The sequence below is a fragment of the Rhamphochromis longiceps genome, linkage group LG7 (genome assembly GCF_057381845.1).
Source record: "Rhamphochromis longiceps isolate RC_006_pf linkage group LG7, R_longiceps_female_GT1.1, whole genome shotgun sequence".
Taxonomy (NCBI): domain Eukaryota; kingdom Metazoa; phylum Chordata; class Actinopteri; order Cichliformes; family Cichlidae; genus Rhamphochromis; species Rhamphochromis longiceps.
The window spans coordinates 8,165,646-8,186,343 of NC_140563.1; the positions used below are offsets into that span (position 1 = coordinate 8,165,646).

Below are 20,698 nucleotides of genomic sequence, written 5' to 3' on the forward strand. Positions count from 1 at the left end.
TAGTCAGGGGGTCGCTGTGGTTTAGGACAATTCCTGAATATTGATAATCTGGACTGGCAAAGCTTGTTGTAGTAGGCATGTGTGAGCATATATAACAATTTTTGCCTTCTGTGCGATTATATATATCTATATCAGGCGTTGTTCATCCAGGGATGGATGTGGTCCTGTGTCACTTCGACCAGGTGTGAGTTGTCATATGTCCATGTCCTTCTATGCAAGTTGGCTTCTTGATCCATTAAGTGCATCAGAGTCCATGCTGTAAGCAGCAGGGCCAAGGTGGTAAACAGAATAATCTTCATGATGACCAGACACACCGATTTACTCTGGTGAGTAGACTACAGGCGAGAAGTAGAAGGCGGGATATACCCAATCAGCCCTCCCTTCACCTGTAGATCACCAAAGAGTCGGGGTGGTGGTGTCTTTAGGTTGTGCTGTCACTCACTTCCACTTTTTTGCAATGGCTCTGGTGGATCCAAGAGGGCCTCTCAGCGATTTTGCAAGCTGTTGGTGTCGTTAAGAGTACTTGGCATGGACCTTATCACCTGGGTTTAATCTGCAAGAGACTTGAGAAGCGTCGCACAGCAGTTCAAAACAATATCCCTATTTTCTACTAAAGTTGTCTCTCTAACAGATTTATCTATTGGTTCACTTGCATTTTCACTGAGGTCTGATTCAAACTATCTTACTACTGATTCTTTCCAAAAATAATTTCACATGTAACAATTTATATATGTGTGTTTTCTATTTTTTATTTACCTCTTTGTTGTGTTCTGGTGGACATCTCTAAACACCATCATGAGTTCAGGCTTCAATTTCAACCCAATTATACTCCTCTGGGCTTCACCTTCCCACTGGCCCCTGTACCCTTCTCAAAGTTCCCTTCTCTTCAAGCTACACAGCCTTGCACATGCAGGCAGGCCTGACGCAACAGAGTCTCATTTACACGAGTCTAAGTTTCACCAGGAATGTTAATGAGCATTGTTTTCCTCCAAACGCCTGTGTCATCACAGCTTTCATATAACCTGCTCCTCTATCTACACGTAAGTAGAAAGGCTTATCACAGTCAGGCAATGCTAAAACTGTATCTGTCTGTAATGCCTATTTTTATATAACTGAATGCTTCTTCTTCTTTTTTCTTCTCTATAGATGCAACATTACATTTTCACTTAAGGCATTTTTAGATAATTTGTAGTTTTTCAAAGAATTCACACATCTCACACATCTTACATATTTCAAACTTTGAAGTTAGGGTTTTGTTTTGTTTTTATATATATATATATATATATATATATATATATATATATATATATATATATATATATATATATATATTAAACTTTGCATTGCTCACAGTTCATAGCTTACAGCTCTAAAAACTAGGCATTTGTAAATCATATGCCTAATCACTGTGTCACTGTGATCCACAAGTATGGTCACAAATTTGTTTCCAAACCAACAAAATAAAATAATCAAACAAACCCAAAAACATACATGAGTCAGGACACAAAAAGAAAAATGCTGCTACTGAAACAGCAGAAGTGTGAGGGAAAACAACTGTCACAAACCTGGGGGTCAAAGTGGACTGTGATCTGAAGTTTGATAATCAAATTAAGGCAGTGGTAAAATCTAGCTTCTTTCACCTCAGGCAGCTGCAAAAATAAAGCCAATTCTTTCACGGCAGCACTTTGAGACAGTGATCCACGATCCCTTTATATTGGGTCATCACGGTCATCATATATTAGTCATCTACAGAGGGTCCAAAATGCCGCAGCTTGTCTTTTAACTGGCACTCGAAAGCTTGAGCACATTTCCCCTGTTTTAGTTTCACTTTACTGGCTGCCCATTTCTTTTAGGATTCATTTTAAAATTCTTTTTTTTACTTTTAAAGCTCTCCATGGCCTAGCTCCATCTTATCTCTCTGAGCTGCTACAGCCTCATACACCCACCTGCTCTCTCAGGTCAGCTGCTCCTGAAGATACCCAGGACTGGGCGTAAACTTAGAGGAGATCGTGCTTTTGCTGTAGCAGCTCCAAAACTGTGGAACGAGCTTCCTTTAGAGATTAGACAGGCCAGTTCTTTATCTGTTTTTAAGTCACTCTTGAAAACCCACCTCTTTACCCTGGCCTTTGACACCACATGAGATGTTGGTTTTATACTTTTTATTTTAGTTGTTTTTAGGTGATTCGATGCTGTTTTATCTTGTTTTTGTTTTAATATAGGGCTGTTTTATTTTTATGTTTTATGTGTTTTATTTATTTATTTTGCTGTTTTCTGTTATTCTATTGTTTTAACTTATTTTCTGTACAGCACTTTGTTCCTGTGCTGGGTAATTTAAAGTACTTTATAAATAAAATTGGATTGGATATCCAATGTATATGACCGACCCAATTCATGTATGTTTTGTATTTCCTCTACAATGGTCTGAATGGTAGAAGCAGGTAGCAGAAACTGTCCTTGGAATTTCAAGTAGAATAAACTTACATTTCTGAGGAAAAGATCTGTAAAATCTTCGGATAATTCAGAATCAACCTCTATTGGGACTAGGGTTGCCAACTCCCTGAAAAATAAATAAGGGACACCTCGTAGCAACCCAGTTCACCCTTCCCAGTGTGGTGAATTTTGTAGCTCTTTTTTTTGTGTGTGAAATTATTTTTTAACCATTTGACTTGAATTTGATTTAAGCAGATGCATATTCTTTGTGATATGACCATATGGGAAAGAAATGATCATTTAGCCATTTATTTTTAGCTCAAAATGACAACATTAACACAGTAAAACAGGTCTCTTTCTTAAACAGAAGCCTGTCATGCTTAACTTTTGAGAATATAAATAAATTTTTCTTTAAAAGAACTCTGTCCTGCTTAACTTAAAATTATATAAATTAATAGAAAACAATAGAATGAAAAATATTCTTGTAACAGTGCACATATAGTGCATTTAGTACAATTGGCTTCAGTTGAGGTATTATTTCAGCTTTTCTAATGCTAATCAGCTGCTCCTGTTTGTAAACCCACTTGCTCCCATGATTACGCATCATAACTCATCGTCATTATTAATCTATGTATTACTTTTATGTATTAGTGATCTATTTGTTGTAATCATCTATCCTTGCAGTTGTTTATTACACAAAATAAATTATATTATCACACTTTTGGCCACATAGCGCTGATATTCACTGCACATGCCCATATTAACCTTAACCAGAGGGTTTAAAAAACAAACCAGTGTTTACATACCATATCTGCTTCTGCCATGGCCTGGTGGACAAAAACTTGGTTAAGGGTTCCCCGAGGTTTCACGCCCCTCATGTTCTTCATGTGCCCACCACTAGAAGCATGCCTATGGAAAAAGTGCACCGGCACACAGTGCAGCGCTTTAAAGGTGTTATCGTGCATTTTCCTAGACAGGTGTTTTCCTTTTCCCATTCCTCCCTGTACTTGACCATCTGCAAAGGTTTTATGTTTCCGTGACATGTGGGCAGTAAAATATGATTTGACTGTGAAAACACGTGTGCGCCCTCTTAGTGGACAAGTAACCTCATGTCCTTCCTCAATGTGGTCCTTCAAGTGAGCTATTAGAACTTTTAAGTCTGTAAACTGACATTCACACAATGCCACTGCGCATTTAAAAGTGCTAAGCGTAATCTTGTCGGTAACAGGAGTGGGAGAAATGTGCTTTCGATAAAAATGCGCCTTGAAAGCCCCATACTGGACAAATGTCTGCCTGCAGTCGGCTCCAAAACATTTAAATGTACATCGCGGCTCATTTCGATGAAGTTTGCAATGAAGTACATAACCCTTCAGTGTCCTCACGGACTTGCCACAAAAATCACAACGTGGCATTGTCTTTAGCTGTTTCTCGTCAATTAAACTGGTGTGTGTTTCGCAGTAAAGCTAGCTAAAATCTTAAACATGCTGCATTAGCACGAACTTTCCAGAAAACTAAATACAACTTAAGGCAAAGCCTGTGACTGAGGAATGCTTTCGACGCAACAAGAAAACTGGCCATGCGAACTATGGTTAAAGTTGAATTTCATGTTTAATGGTACACTTACAATGAAATAGAAAGTTGACAGTTCTGCGACGGTTGCTCTTGACGCTCTCTTGCTGAGCTGAGTCTGGAAGGTTAGAAGTGGCGCTATCTTCTTCTTTGTTGGTTTGGTGGATTACACGCTTCCAAGTAGTATTGCTGCCCTCTGCCGTTGCAGTAACTCAAAGTCAGACACAGCAATCTGTCTGAGACAACAATAATACCCTCCTCATCTGATTTTTTTTTCAATCGGTATAACGGTTCAGTCACGTGACATTGTAAGATTCCCCTAACCCCCCGAATTAAACCAGGTCTAAATAAAAAGGAGTGAGTATCACTACAAAGGTTAACTCAGTGGTCCTAATGCTACAGTTTGATATCAGCAAACACCGAGCGCATACATTGATGTGACACCACAGCCATGCTATCATTGCAAACACTGATAACAGCATAAATTGAATTAAATCGGGATTTGATGAGACCTTCTGAGTATCACTAGAAATATTATAAACAGTCGTCTCCGTACCACAGTTTGCTATCAGTAAACACCGAGAGCATTCACTGTTAGCATAGCACATCCATGTTAGCAGTGTATAAATGGATGGTTTAGCATATATTAGCACAGGTATCAATAAAGGACTACCGTATTAAATACTTTTACTAACCTCAGGCAGATGGACAGGCGCTCTGCAGGTGGGATTGAGCGCCTGTAATTGGTGTCTAGGCGGGCGATGCTGGGACCGACGAGGGAAAGCAGGTCCTCAAACTGGCCAAGTGAAAGGAAATGGAATCGGCCGTCATCCAGGCGCAGCTCCTGGAGCAAATGGTGAAACTCACCAAACTGCTCACGCCTCTGAAGGACCTGATGGACCCAGGTATGGCGAAGACGTCTCTAACGCCGCTGCTCTGCTCTCCACAGTACATAGAGAAGGGAGACTCTCTCTTCAAGCGCTAGCTCGACAGCTGCCATCTTGCAAAGATACCGGTCTGGCACAACTTCCTCCCACATTTCCGGTTCACGCGCATCAAAATATGATATTTTGAGGCGCTATGGATTTTTCTTGGACACGCGTTGAGGTGCGAATGTGCACGCGTCAAATTAGGGGCGTTTTGTTTGCGTCCATCGCGTTCGGTGTGAACACACCGTAAGAGCCATTTCGTTCGCGACCAACCCATCACTAATACTTTGGAGTGTGTACGTGTTTTTTGAGTTTGTACGTGTTTTGGAATTTGTACATGCTTTTGAGTTTGTAGATGTTTTGGAGTTTGTACGTGCTTTTAGGAGTTTGTACGTGTTTTGGAATTTGTACATGCTTTTCAGTTTGTAGATGATTTGGAGTTTGTACGTGCTTTTAGGAGTTTGTACGTGTTTTTGAGTTTGTACGTGGTTTGGAATTTGTACGTGTTTTAGAGTCTGTACGTGCTTTGGAGTTTGTAGGTATTTTAGAATTTATACATGCATTTTGGAGTTTGTACGTGCTTTTTGGTAGTGATGTGCGATACCACTGATTTCCTTTCCGATCCGATCCCAAGTAAAATTCAGGGTGGTATCGACGATACTGATCCGATACCGATACTTTGTACAAAAACGTATTTCAGTTATTGTATCTCAAATTATAGGGTCATAATGATTACAGGACATCGGATTACTTGTTCTTATCGCTTAATAATGCACAGTTGTCATATAGAAATAAAAAAAACTGAAGTTGTGCGCTATTTGAACACATTGCCTGCCTGCAGCACTAAAGGACTCCGTGAGAGACGTCTGTCTCGCCCTTGCAGCACCTGTCCCTGTCCACTCCTCTTCAGTTCACCTCAACATCATGTTCTGTGATATGATTTACTCTGAAGTGCTTGATGAGGTTAGTAGTGTTGCCACAACACCTCCCTTTCTTGCCACATGTATTGCAAACTACGTCTCAACCGTTTGTGGAAGTAAAATACGTCTGCACATGACTCCATTTATGCTCAGCCATTGTTGTGAGTGTGCACAACAAGGGGCTGGACACATTTATACAAACGTACGTCACACATGACTATGACAGGTGGAAGACTAAGTAGTTCCTTCCAATGTAGACAATCCAAATGATATAGTTTATTTGCACTCTGTTCCTGTTAATGATAACCTACAAATTTACCCTAAATTACTAAAATATCGATATTTTAATATGAGTATCGATTCTAGAACATAAATGACTGGTATTGGAGGAATCAATATTTCAGTATCGATCCGCACATCACTACTTTTTGGAGTTTAAATGTGTTTTCAAGTTTGTACGTGCTTTGGAGTTTGTGCATGCGTTTTGGAGTTTGGAGAAGCACGTACAAACTCCAAAACACATACAAACTCAAAAACACGTACACACTCCAAAGTATTAGTGATGGTTTGGTCGCGAACGAAATGGCTCTTAGAGCCGGATCTTTGACGTGAACAACGGAGCTTTTTTTTTTTTTTTTTCTTTCTCTCACCCTCTCTCTCGCACTTTTCCCCTCCTTCACTCAGCATGCGAGCCTTGTGCTTTGCGCTGGGCAGGGGGGGAGGGTCGGTAGTTACACTCAGTAGCACAGGAACAGAGCAGGAGGGAGAGAGAGAGAAAGAGAGCCAGGGACAACAACGTCACATTAGAAAGGTATCCGGTTGTTCAGTCTGACGTCACTAGCCGTGTCTGGACCTAAAATCCGCTGCAGGTCCATATATCAAACGATCACTATGGCATTACTGAGAGTTGAAAAACTGTCTAAAGTCTTTCATCTTTAATAAAATGATCAGCGTTCTGCTCTACATCCAGGCATCCATGAAAACCGAATTTATGACATTTTATGGAGTTAGAAGTTAGCAGGGAGTTAGCTCGCTAGCTTCTATCTAAATACAATATAGCATGTCCTGACTGCAGGGTTTTGGAAACAAATTAAAACGTACAGCTCTGTTATCACTTCCAGCATAAATGAAGACAGAAAACTAAACAGCAGTGACGTTTGTAGGGTTACTGAAGTTGGGCTAGCTGGTATATAATGATGTGCTACGTGACCGCTAGCGACACAGCTATGTTAGCATAATATAAACAAGCTAACTTTTTTCCACTCGATAAAAGTTAACGTGAGTGTTCTCGGTGGTCAGGAACAAATGTAATTGCATGGCAGGATGCTGTAAAAGGACCAAACTTCAGCCAGGAGAACAACTGAGATAATCCATCCACAATACGAGGTTAGTCATTCACATACTGCTGCATGGGATGGGCTGTAGTTGCATCCTAAGGTTTTAAAAACTGAGCCTTAAATAAATGATTAGCGGTAATAAAAGCCGAGGGAGGTCAACAGTGATCACTGACTGTTTTAGGAGCTTTTTGAGATTAAATAGAAGAAAATACATAACATTAAACATGTTAACAACACAACTCCGAAGCAGGTATAAATTCCAAAGCACGTAAAAATTCTGAAGCACGTACAAACTGCAAAGCATGTACAAACTCAAAAACACGTACAAACTGAAAAACGCATAAAAATTCTGAAGCACGTACAAACTGCAAAGCATGTACAAATTCAAAAACACGTACAAACTGAAAAACGCGTACAAATTCTGAAGCACGTACAAACTGCAAAGCACGTACAAATTCCAAAGCACATATTTTGCAGTTTGTACATGATTCGGAATTTATACGTGTTTTGGAGTTTGCATGTGCTTTGTCTCTAGGGGCCACTGTAGAAGATGTCCTTTTGCCATTAATTATGCCAGAATTTTAGTTTTCATTGTGAATACTTGTGTTTTATACTAGGTGATACTGTAGAACTAAAAAGTATATACATATTTTTTATTTGCAGTAACTGACCATATTTACTACTAAGATATACTGTTTTATTAAGCAGCTGGATTGCCTTTATTTATTTATTTTTTACCGTAGTTTTAAAAGTACTGTATGTTTTTGGTGATTAACATACAGTTGTAGATTGTAAATTCAAATGATAATAGCAGAAAAGACTGTTATGCATACAGAATTATTACGTAAGTTATAGGGTGATTAATTGTAAATAATGCTACAAATTTTTCTTGTTGTTTTCAAAGACAATGGGCCATATTACTGTACATTAATGTACTTTAAACATTTTAGCAGTGCAAAAATTAAAGCAATTTACCATTTTTCAATTTACAGTGATTCAACATAAATATTACAATTATCTACTTTTTTGGATTTAATGGTAATTTACCGTTGCCATTTCGCAGTTATTTACTGTAATTTTTATGTACATTTCTTACAGTGTAAGATTATTATCAGGGGTGCACATAAGTGGTCCGCAGGTGCACATGCGCTGTCAAAATAAAAGACGCGCACCAGCTAAGAAGTTGCAACACGCAAGATAAGGAAGATAAGGTGAGATCTTCTCAAGATGTGGAAGATTCTCGGAAAAGTGGTTGCAGGAGGTGAGCTGGCTTCAAACAAATGATTTTCACAGCATACTCTGCACCACATCTCTGAGCATTCATCATTTGTTTGAAGCCAGCTCACCTCCTACATCCACTTTTCCGAGAATCTTCCACATCTTGAGGAGATCTAAACAAACTCTGTCCTCCTCCAGAAAATCTTATGTCTTATCTTATGGGTCTCCACAGTTTCCTTGAGTTCTGCATTGTCTTTTCTAAGCTGTGCGTTCTCCTGCATGAGTTTATCTACCTTACTTTTGACCTCGCACAGCTCAGCACGAAGGCTCCTTATCTCCTTAAGGTGACCATCTTCCTTTATCTGAGCCCTTGTAATCAATGTCTGCATTACTTGATCCACTGTACCACTCAGTCTGTTAAATTGCTCATCAATGTTTGGTACAGAGCATGTCGGAGTCCCGTTCGTTATCGGAATTAACCAGACAGATCGCTCCACCAACTAAGAACGGCCATGCACCACCACCCACAGAATCGAGAAAGAGCTATCAATCTGTCAATCCTTTCCGTGTCGGGTGAGGTTTCCCGTGTTGAGTCAAATTAAGCCGCAGGCTCCACTCCTGGTGGTGCCCTTCCGTCAATTCCTTTAAGTTTCAGCTTTGCAACCATACTCCCCCCGGAACCCAAAGACTTTGGTTTCCCGGACGCTGCCCGGCGGGTCATGGGAATAACGCCGCCGGATCGCTAGTTGGCATCGTTTATGTCCGACCATTTTTTTTTTAAATTGACAGCACAGTGTCACAGTGTATTAGCTTTTTGAAAGGTTCCTGGTTTCTGAAAATGCTCCAAAGTAAACTGTGTTAAACGAGCTCTTTTATTTAAGGACTATGGACACTGTGACGTCATATTCTTAGCCACCTGTCCTGGAGTTAAATAGGCAATCACTGTTAAGCATTGAAAAGCCCCAGTAAGCTGCAGCTATAATAAGGCCTACTGCGGCAACACCTAAACCTATTTTAAGTAGGCGTTTAGCACCATGATGCCATGAACCACTAGTCGGAACCACATCAGTAGATGGTTCTGAGACAGGAGAAACAAGCTCCTCGGGTTCAGGAGCAAGATTCTCCAGCTGCAGAGGTTCACCAGTGATGTTGTGAACAGCAGCTAATATTTCTTCTTCCTCCTCCCTTCTCAGCTCATCCTTAAGATTATTAATTATTTCTCTTTTCATTTTAAGATGTTCATAAAGTTCATCTATGAGATCTTCGTTATGAACAATCTTGAAATTTTGCTTTTTGACTTTTTCTTCCAGCCAAAATATTTGCAGTGTCAGACTTTCTGTTGTCTTTTCTTGATGCTCAAGATTTTGTAAACATTTCTTGAGAGTTGTGTTCGCTGTTTTTAATTTGTTTATCTCAGCAGCAATGCTGCTGTTCTCCTTAAGGAAATATTCTTCTTTTTCGTGAAAGTCACGGCACATCCTCTGAATGGTGCTAACCTGCTCCTGCATTTTAGCCTCCAGAGATTCCACCTGTGACTGCTTTTCATCCAGTGTCTGTCTCACCCGGCGCTGAAGAGTACAAATTTCTCTTTTCAGCTCAACTGTGAGTTCTGTCTTCCGAAATATTTCCCTATATTGTTTTTCTATTATCTCTTCTTTTTTTATTGTTTTATGGTGAGCTTCTCCCACTTGCTGCTCAAGTGTCTCTAAAGAGTCCTTGAGATCTGCGTTCTCTTTTTTTTGCTCGTTTCTCTCACGTTCAATCTGAGACAACTGAGCAGCAATGCTGCTGTTCTGCTCAGTGAGAGATTCCGTCTTTTCCAAAAAGTCATGGTGCATTGTCTGAACGTTCTTTTCCTGTTCCTGGAGTTTAGCCTCCAGAGATTCCACCTGTGTCTGATTTTTTTTTTAGCCTGAGCCTTCATGTGTTTAAGCTCATCTCTTGACTGATGGAAATTATCTTTATAATAATTCTTTTTGAGCTTTAGGGTGCTCAACTCCAACTGGAGTTGTTGAATTTTCATTTGAAGCTCCATAGGGTCAGGTATTTGTCTCTCCATCAACCCTCGAATCTCTCCGTCAGACTGTGAATTATTAAATGCTTCGTTAATGCTTCGGGAACTAATCGATCACCAAGGTGGCAATATGGCTCAAGGAGGCCATAGACAGAGTTAAATAGGCAATCACTGTTAAGCATTGAAAAGCCCCAGTAAGCTGCAGCTATAATAAGGCCTACTGCGGCAACACCTAAACCTATTTTAAGTAGGCGTTTGGCACCATGACGCCATGAACCACTACTAGTCGGAACCACGTCAGGAGATGGTTCTGAGACTGGAGAAACAAGCTCCTCGGGTTCAGGAGCAAGATTCTCCTGTGTCGGGACCACATCAGGAGATGCTTCTGAGGCAGGAGAAACAAGCTCCTCGGGTTCAGGAGCAAAATTCTCCTGTGTCGGGACCAAATCAGGAGATGGTTCTGAGACAGGAGAAACAAGCTCCTCAGGTTCAGGAGCAAAATTCTCCTGTGTCGGGACCACATCAGGAGGTGGTTCCAAGGCAGGAAAAAAAAGCTCCTCAGGTTCAGGAGCAAAATTCTCCAGCTGCAGAGCCTCCAGAGATTCCACCTGTGACTGTTGTTCTTGGTACTCAAGAGGCTCTAAAGTTTTCTTGAGTTCGTCTCTCTCCCTTTCAATAAGTGACAACTGAGCAGCAATGCTGCTGTTCTGTCTAAGGAGATATTCTTCCTTTTCCAGAAAGTCACGGTGCATCATTTGAACGGTGTTAACCTGTTCCTGCAATTTAGCCTCCAGAGATTCCACCCTTGACTGTTTTTCATCCAGAGCCTGTCTCATCCGACGCTGAAGAACACATATTTCTTTTTTCAGCTCAATTATTTGTTCAGTCTTGTGATCTATTTCTCTATTCTGTTTTTCTATTATCTCTTCTTTTTTTGTTATTTTGTGGTGAGCTTCTCCCACTTGGTGCTCAAGTCTCTCTAACTCTTCCTTGACATCACGGTGCATCGTACTAATTTGTTCTTGTATTTTCATTTGAAGGTCTCTAGGCTCCGATATTTCTCTCTCCACTAACCCATATAGTTCGTTTGATTCCGCTGGAATCGCTCTGTCAGACTGTGAATTATTGACTATTTCTCGTGACATTTCTTTAAAAGCTTAATGCAACGTGTCGAAAGAAAAATACGTGTGCTTAATTATTTAACTTTAAAATAGTCCCTTTCTGAAAGGTTTCTGGTTTGCTAAACACAACTCGCTGTTTCTGAAAATGTTCCAAGTAAAACTGTGTTTGCAAAGGTGAAGAGGGGGTATTTATAGACTTTCGTGGCTTCGAATTTGACGTCAACGCTCTTCGAGCCTTTGATCCTTTGTTCGATCACAGGATCACATGACAGGAGATGTTCACGTGCGTCCAAACTGCAAATGAATCGCGCACGAGCAAAGCCGCCGCTCCCGCACTGACTGTAACGCAGTCATTTCTTCTTTTACTGTTATGCTGTTTTGTGGATCACAAGGTTTAAAACTACTTGTAAACACACACACAGTAACTCCACCCTAACCTGCAGCTGCAGCGCAAATAACAACGAAAATTGTTTGTAAACGTGTCCTGGAGTTTACAGGTGCAGACAGTGCAACAGCTTCCAGGTCATTTATTCTGCCAATATGGCAAGAAGGTCATAACTGCTTCAAGCAATACTAAGTGCAATAATCCTTTCTGTCATCGTTGTATTTTTACTCAGTTGTATATAGTATTTGTATTTGTATTCTATTTTTATCTTATTGTATATTTATTTTGTTCTACTGTATATAGTATTTTATTCTATTCTGTACAGTTGTGTACTGTATTTATTCTTATTGTATTCTAATTTTTGCCTCATAACTTTTGCACTGTCCACTTCCTGCTGTGACAAAACAAATTTCCCACGTGTGGGACTAATAAAGGTTATCTTATCTTATCTTATCTTAAGCACTGTCTATATCAGGGGTAGGCAACGCCAGGCTTCGAGGGCCGGTGTCTATGGGCTCAAAATGTGGTCATAAATATTTTGTACTTGTAAAAAAGATTTGTACTTGTAAAAAAGATTTGTATGTGTAAAAAAAATTTGTGCGTGCGTAAAAAAGATTTGTATGTGTAAAAAAGATTTGTGCGTGCGTAAAAAAGATTTGTATGTGTAAAAAAGATTTGTGCGTGCGTAAAAAAGATTTGTATGTGTAAAAAAGATTTGTGCGTGCGTAAAAAAGATTTGTATGTGTGAAAAAGATTTGTGCGTGTGTGAAAAAGATTTGTGTGTGGACTTAGAAAAAAAAACCCTGCAAGTTACAAGTACGAATTTTGACCCTATTTTTCTTCCTTTAAGCTGATTGGTCAATGTCATGTCAATCACAAATTAAACAATCCAATCAGAGAACAGATGGGTTTGGCTGTCGGGGGGATGCTTTACGGACCTTCAGGTCCTGGAAGGGTTGCAGATTGAAGATGGAGGACAGCGGTGCCGCTTCTGCGGCGCAGGTAAGCTTTAGTTTATGGTTTACTGGAACAAGCTAATTGTCCAGACATATATTTTTGAATATCATGTTCGTTTACTACACTGTAATTTTTCACGGTGCCAAAAGATAGCTTAAAAAGGGCTCTCAACATTAGCCCTAGTGTTGCATGTGTTTAAATAGTCTCCTGTGTGGCACGGTCTGTCTGCTTAAACATCAGCATCGTGGAGAATTATGTGTTTGGATTTAAGTGTAATCCCGATGAGATGTCGTTTTGGTAATAATTGGAACTGAAATGCTCTGACTTGACCTTAGCACTGGTCCCAGGTCACCCCCGAGTTTGTGTTAGAGTAATACTACAGTAATTACAGTATACAACAACTTTCAGCAGCTACTAAAAGTTAGGGGACCTAGCTTAACTTTCAGTAGCTGCTAACGCATTAACGAGCAAACCGCGCTAACGTGTTATGCTGCGCTAACGGAAAATCGGTTAATGTCATTTTAAGGAGATTACTGCTGACAGCACAAATATATGTGTGTGTATAAAGTATCTGATTTCAGTTTTCTTCTACTACTGTAATTATGGCTTAACAAGCTTCCTCAGTGTTCTTTTAAACTCTCACTCATGACTATTAGTTATACTGTTAACTATTTTAATATTAGGTTAATAAGGGAAAAAGGGATATATCGGGAAACCATATGGTATTGTTTAAATGAAGATGCAGATGTTCAATAACATATAAATATATTTTCAACAGGAGCCAAAGACTGCAATAGAGAAGGCTATACTGAATCTTGTGGGAATTCTGTCAACTTCCCAGTCTGATATTAGGAGTAGAACTGCAACCACATCTGTTACTGCGACAGTGCCTCAGCAAACCCCAAGAGTGAGCACCCAAATAGAAATGCAAAGGTAAAAAGAAAAAGAAAATTGCCAGTAATGCTACTCCTTTCTTTTTTTTTCGGGGGGGAGGAGTGTTATGGAACAGTAATCAAAGATATTCAGTAAAGTAGAAGCCCAGATAATTAGGTTTGTATTTCAGTTGTTCATATTTTTAATATTCTTTTCCCTGTATTCTGGAGAAGACATAAAATCTGTACTGACAAGGATATAATGAATACTGGATTCAAGGAACCCTTTTGGTTTTGAGTTACTCTTTGGTTTTGGTTTAAAAATATAATTCATAGGCTTTAACCTGGCATGCACAAAAGTAAAATGCTGCATCCAGGATTTGTCTCTATTGTGTGTTCAGCTTTTACTCTTACTCTCTTTTATGTAAGTCATCTTTTTATTTAAACAACCTGCTCTGCAAATTACCTATGCTCTTGGATCCTCCTTAAACATCATTATGACATTTCACCTTAACAGTAATGCAGTACTTTTCCAATCAGATGAGTAGTCTTGCTTTAATTTGGAAGAATTTGGCGCAGTGTTTAATGCCTCAAATGTATAATCTTATTTACAGGTCATTTCCAGCAATGTTTCAAAGAAGGCAATCCAAAGGAAAGAGGCCTTTCCCAGCTCCTAGTAATGTCATACATGCAGTTCGCAACCTTCAGTTGCAATTCTGTCTTTTGCCTGACTCCACGACAAAAACCCCAAAGAATGAAATACGGCTTCTTCAAGCTGGACTTGGAAGGCGAACTCTCAGCATAGCTGACAATGCTGATCATGAAGAAGTACTTTTCTCAATTTTAGATGCCTTTATCTTGTCAAAAAAAAATCTAATTTTAAACTTTAAAATTAAAATTGAAAAATGTTACAATTTGATTTGACAAACTAATGATGAGGAAATGTTTGATTTCTTTTAACCCTAATTTAGATTACTGTAGCTCTGCATGAAGAGTATCCGAAGATGAAGGCCCTAACAGGTGGATGGCTCTTGTATAAAGCAGGAGGTAAGTCATTTTAACTCCCCGACTTTGTGTCTGAGTTAATAGAAGACATTTACTTAGAGCCAAAAGCATCCGGATAAGTTTTACAAGAAGCTTTTTTGTCTAATTAAAACATTTCTAACACTTCTTCCGAGAATAACTTATGGAACACTGATATGGCTTTTATTATTTATTTTTCAAATTTGTAGGCATGGTCTTTTTTTCCGATTAACTCACTTTTTTTGTGCATTGTGATTGAAAAGCTATAAAGGCATAAGATGCACATCAATACACTTCCATTGTTTACAGGTATAAGATCAACAGTACAGCACCACTTAATTAAAAACTTGAATATTCGGAATATGTTTATGGATGAAATATTGTTTTGGTCTAGTGATTCATTCAACATTTTAAGCATTGTTTAAAAATGAAAAGCATAGTTTGCTACAAGGTAGTTTTTAAAGACATTGCTATACAAGAGTAGTGTTCCATAATGTTATGGATTTATTTGTACTTTATGATCTCAACTTTTAGAACATTGCTGTATTGCGAATGCATTATTTGGTTTTTGTTCCATATTCTAGGTGGTAGCGGACAGAGAAATCTCTCTCTAGTATCTCAGGGAACACAAGGCTACACAGCCAAGACGCTCAAGATGGCCACCAACAATGGAAAAAATACTCTTTATATTGTCCCTCTCCAAGAAAAAATTGATACTACACCTCTTCCACATGATGCTGCAGAATTCAGCAAAATGCCGAAGTCTCAGTGCAAGACCTGTGGTGTGACTATGCCTCTTCAGCTACTTGTTTGTCACGTAGAAAACTGTGTACAAGTAAGCCAAATTCAACAGTAAAACAAACATTGCTACCACCTTTGCTAAAAACTAAAACTTTTTAAGTTGTATTCTTTTTACTACTTTCAAAATGGAAGGACAGAATATTATGCTTTACCCAAGACTACTTTGGGTGAATTTCCAGAGTCAATGTATGTGCTGAAATCAGTCGTAAGTTTTGCTCTAAATGTCTGTGAAGTTTCTCAGTTATCCCAGTCATTGTAGTCTAAAGAGTTTGCAAAGAAAACATCTGGACTTCTATAAGTTTTCTTGAAGATGTGCCACCTCTCATCTGAGAAGCTTCTTCGTTTCTTTAGAGCATAGGTGTCAAAACCTGTCCCGCAGCCTAATTACATTTGCCCTGCGAAGCCATACCAAATTACTATTAGAGTTGGCCTACTGGTATTATACAGCTAATATATATATTGTTTAGTATTAAGCTTTGCTTGTTTCATATTCCGTTTTTTAGCAAAACGTGTTTGAGTCCATAAGAAAAGATTCATTCTTATATCTGGAGGAACAAATATATTTCAATAAATATTAATGTTAGCCCGCGACTTTGTTCCAGTTTTGAATTTTGGCCCACTGTGTATTTGAGTTTGACACCCCTGCTTTAGAGCAATTGGTGGAGAGTCCAAAACTTTATGCCCTATTGGAGTGTCCCCATGAGGGGCGTTGATCCCCTAGTTTGCTCTAAATGACAAATCGTGAGCAGCATGTAGCTACCATAAATGTGAAAGCATAACTGACCAGGCACATCAGAATGAAGTCCAATTGGAGGTGAGTTCCCAGATATATTTAACATTGTAATATGGACAATACAAAATTCCAAGCAGATCTTTGTTCAACTGTTTCATTATTTGCTAATTACCTGTGGCATTCTGTGCTAGATTTGGACTGTTCATCTTTGCTAGGACTAAAATAAATACACTTTTTAATTGCAATATCCTCTTCAGCCTTCTTGTCCTGTTTGTGGAAATCATTATCCTCCAGATGACTTGGTCTTGCATGCCAGTACATGTGGTGATCGGTAAGTTCATTTTAGTTGGACAACACTAAACAAATGCTATGTGTAGCACATTTATAGTTGCTCTTGCTTCTGTCTTTGCATCATGTCATAGCAGGGGCTCATCCTTATCTAACCTGTTCATCTTCTATGATCATGTTGACCACATGGATGAGCTTTTATCAGTGTTCATCCTGGCATTTTAACAATATACTTTTGCTTCTTTAGAGTGCATTGTTTAGGTGACCTTATCTTTTATTGACAGTATTCCTGCATCCATCTATCGATCGATCGGTTTAAACACTGATGGGTTTTTTTTCTTTTGCAACACTTTGGGTAAAGTGAAGTGGATGACCTGCATCACGCAGCACATGAAGTCAGAGACACACTTCTCAATTTTGCTGCTGAGATGAACACTGACATCCCAGCCAACAATAAGGAAGGTACTTTTCATACCAAATGTCAGAGTATATTTAAAATTCCAAATTGACGTGCTTACCAGAAAGTGTGCTGGGCCTTAATTTTTTGGCTTACTGGGTTTACAGTACAAAATGTTATTTTTGCATACAATGTACTTTATCTTTTAGTAGAACAGTGGAAAAAGGCCAGTGATCCCCAAGATGCTGCAGTTTTGTTTAAGAGGCATCTCTTAAAGGAAAAGGAGGAGAACCCCAAAATCACAGCCATCATTGACATTCGACAAGATCAAACATCCCAGAGCCGAGAGATCATTGCTTTCTACAAAAGACCACAGATTGATTGGGCAGGACCTTTTCGTTGTTCTTTACAAGGTAATGCTTATGGTGAAGCATAGATTCAGTTACTTTCTTTAAAGGCTGTTTAACATTCCAACTTGGTAAATGAGAATTTTCCATTAAAGGGTGCTGTAAAGCAGTTTGTAACTTTACTTGTGTTGTTGTTGTTGTCTTTTTCTTTTTCCCAATTTTAAAATAGGTGACACAGCTGTTGGCACTGGGGTCCAGAGACATTTTTTCAGCATGGCAATGCTAAAGTTGCAACATGGCTTTAACATCCATAGCGGTATGTTTCTTACGGAGCCCCCCAGGGGACATGGGAGAAAAAAAAATTACGGAGGAAAAAAAAAAAATTAGGGAGAAAAAAAAAAATTAAGACGGACTTTTGCGAGATCTCGCAAAAGTATTGCGAGCGCTCGCAAAAGTATTGCGAGATCTTGCAAAACTCCAACAATGGCGGCAGCTACTTAGTTGTAATATTACTCTTTCTGGGTCACAAAATACACTTTTAAGATATTTTGAGGCGTGAATGTAGTTGTGTAAACGTCAGATACCTGCTCGGTTTACAAGACATCACATATTTGCAAAAGAGCTCCGACGTTTTTGGAGATCTGACACCCACTAGCTCGAAGCTAACGGGCGGTCGAGACCTACTACAGCCGGGAGGAACACCGCTTTCCCAGCACATCGTGCCTCGACCTCCCGGTCGGCTTCGAGCTGGCGGCCACTAGCTCGAAGCTAACGGGAAGTCGAGACCTACTACAGCCGGGAGGAACACCGCTTTCCCGGCACATCGTGCCTCGACCTCCCGGTCGGCTTCGAGCTGGCGGCCTCCGAAGAATGCGGCTAAAACTTTTGCGAGATCTCGCAATACTTTTGCAAGCGCTCGCAATACTTATTGCGAGATCTCGCAATACTTTTGCGAGCGCTCGCAAAAAGTCCGTCTTAATTTTTTTTTTCCTCCCTAATTTTTTTTTTTTTACTCCCTAATTTTTTTTTTCTCCCATGTCCCCTGGGGGGCTCCGTAGTTTCTATATCCTTTTCTTAATTAATGTGAGATGAGTTTTTAAAATAATCCATCGAGAAATTTACTCCAGAAATTTAAAAAAGAAAAAAGATTGAAGTATTTGCATCATGTTTGACCACTTCATTAATCAACTACTTACGTCAATAGATAACGCTATACCTTTTTTATTTTTCTTGTACTGTTCTTCTCCAGGTGCAGCCAACATGACCCTTCTCTTTGAGGGACAAGAGAACCATCTAGTGCCTTCTACTTCTCAGATTTTGGCAGACAGTGACTTATTTGTGGTAGCAGGCAGAATGATTGGGCATTCATTTTTGAACGATGGGCCACGATTGCATGGCCTCAGCAAGGCTATTATTCACATGTTGGTCCATGCTGATAGAGACACTGTCACTGTACAGCTCGATGATGTGCCAGACCTAGATATTCGTTCTACAATTTGCATGGTGAATACTAATTTACTTCAAGCCTTTGTGAAATCATAATTTAAATTAACTCATTATTTTTATATACGTGTAAATACCCCCCCCCCCCCCCCCCCCCCAAGAAAATGCAGATTTTTTATGCAATATATTTGCAACATACTAAAATGGAATTTTTTTTCCTCTATAAGCTTGATGGTAATAAACACCTCACTGAGCAGCAGAAGGATGACATTAACAATTTGGCCATTTCCTGGGACTTGCCACCCGTTAGTGCAGAAAACCGCAGATGGCTGTTCCAACAGCTTCTCCATCATGCAGTAAGATTGCCCTTTAAAAAATTTTTTTAGATTGTCATCACCTAAGCAAATGTCATGTGGTTATTTTTAATTATTGTTTTAGGTGATAGGCCGAACTAAAAGGCAGACAAAACACATCAGAAAAGGTCTGAAGGACACCGGATTGTTGACTATGCTTCAACAAAGACCTGACACAGCCTCAGTGGTCTTTCCCCAGCATGAAGACAGCATTCTTACTGCACAGGTATTTCAATGCATTTCTAATATGCCGACTACAGTGACAAGGCTAGATGGCATGACAGTTAATGCTGCTTTTAGGGGAGGCTGTAGCTCAGGAGGTAGAGCAGGTCATCTACTGATCAGCAGTTTGACCCTGGCTCCCCGCTCTGTATGAATTTTTGGTAGGAAGTACAGAAAATAACAATGTGATTGTGACAATGATAATTGTTGTAGAAAAAACTTTGAAGGGTCTGGGAGAGTAGAAAATTAAGAATCAGTCCTTTTACCATTATACTTTAAGTGAGACAAAATGATTGATTGATAATACTTTATTCATCATGAGGAAAATTCTTTTAAAGGCTGCCAGATAATCCAGTGCCATCATGAGCACCCCGTAGAATACACCATATATAAATGCCAAGTGTCGGAAAAAAGTCCCTTCGCAAATTTAACATGTAAAAAAACTGTATTTAAGGCAGTTGCATTCTTAAGTGTGTCTCTGAAATCTCATTTTAGGCTGTTCTTAGCCACATTGTTTGGCCAGGAGATGAGGGCGATGATGAAGACGATGATGATCCACCTTACCCACAAAGCATCCAAATGCAAACAGTGGGATTTCTGAAGACCTACATTGAAACAGGCGAGTGTAATTGCATTGTGATTCAAAATTTGAATCTAATTTAATTTCTAATGCATTGATTATTTTTACAGCCACTCCATTCCAGCTCAGCCAGCTGATGAGGTTTTGGGTCGGGTGGGAAATTCCGACTGGTACCATGAAGGTTGAAGTAGTCGAAGCAGACTACCTCATATCCTCTACATGTTTTGGAACGTTGCGTGTGCCTGGGCACTTCCACGAGTACAATGTCTTTTCCAAACATGTTGATGATTGCATTGCAACTTGTGCCACAGGTTTCGGCCTTATTTAAAAGCAATTTGTAGACACTGGATGTCGAATAAACTTGCTAAACCATGCTTGAAAAATGTTTTACATAGCCAAAAGTTTCACTGTTACTTAGGCTTATTGATTTTTTGTGAATATTGTTATGCGAGTTTAAATATAAAAATTAAAGTTACAGTTCCCACCATTAACATTTATATTTGAAGTTAAGGAACTAATGATTGTGTTATTTAGGTTTCAGTCATTGTCATGCATCCGATTTACATCATCTCTTTGTTTGAAGAAGTTTCCTGGATTACACGATTAATACCAAAGCTGTATTAAATGTTACACACAGTCCAATGATGTTGAATATAATGTTAATAAAAATCTGCCACACTGTCAGCTGTGGTCAAGCTATTTAATTACCGCATGCAGGACAGCTAACACACATCAAAACATTACAGTTCTACAGTCATG

General features: G+C 39.3%; 2 protein-coding genes and 1 pseudogene across 2 annotated transcripts; 2 read left to right on the top strand and 1 right to left on the bottom strand.

Moving 5' to 3' along the window:
- Positions 1–9,311: 9,311 nt before the first annotated feature.
- On the bottom strand, positions 9,312–11,253 carry LOC146664683 (uncharacterized; annotated as a pseudogene).
- A 1,243-nt stretch (positions 11,254–12,496) lies between these two features.
- Positions 12,497–15,631, top strand: LOC146664684 (uncharacterized). The gene is made up of 5 exons (XM_085411503.1): positions 12,497–12,925; positions 13,659–13,813; positions 14,367–14,580; positions 14,724–14,799; positions 15,360–15,631. The coding sequence occupies exons 1-5, from the start codon at positions 12,785–12,787 to the stop codon at positions 15,629–15,631; spliced, it is 858 nt and encodes a 285-aa protein (XP_085267629.1). The 5' UTR covers positions 12,497–12,784.
- Positions 15,632–17,599: 1,968 nt separating this feature from the next.
- LOC146664685 (uncharacterized) lies at positions 17,600–20,604 on the top strand. The gene is made up of 5 exons (XM_085411939.1): positions 17,600–17,657; positions 18,591–18,844; positions 19,012–19,140; positions 19,223–19,363; positions 19,855–20,604. The coding sequence occupies exons 1-5, from the start codon at positions 17,615–17,617 to the stop codon at positions 20,020–20,022; spliced, it is 735 nt and encodes a 244-aa protein (XP_085268065.1). The 5' UTR covers positions 17,600–17,614; the 3' UTR covers positions 20,023–20,604.
- Positions 20,605–20,698: the final 94 nt, after the last annotated feature.

Coding starts and splice junctions, on each gene's coding strand:
- LOC146664684 (XM_085411503.1), top strand. CDS start 12,785: ATGTCATGTCAATCACAAATTAAACAATCCAATCAGAGAACAGATGGG. Junction 13,814..14,366: donor ACCCAAATAGAAATGCAAAG/GTAAAAAGAAAA, acceptor TCTTATTTACAG/GTCATTTCCAGCAATGTTTC. Junction 14,581..14,723: donor ACAATGCTGATCATGAAGAA/GTACTTTTCTCA, acceptor ACCCTAATTTAG/ATTACTGTAGCTCTGCATGA.
- LOC146664685 (XM_085411939.1), top strand. CDS start 17,615: ATGGCAATGCTAAAGTTGCAACATGGCTTTAACATCCATAGCG. Junction 17,658..18,590: donor TGGCTTTAACATCCATAGCG/GTATGTTTCTTA, acceptor GTTCTTCTCCAG/GTGCAGCCAACATGACCCTT. Junction 18,845..19,011: donor TTCGTTCTACAATTTGCATG/GTGAATACTAAT, acceptor TTCCTCTATAAG/CTTGATGGTAATAAACACCT.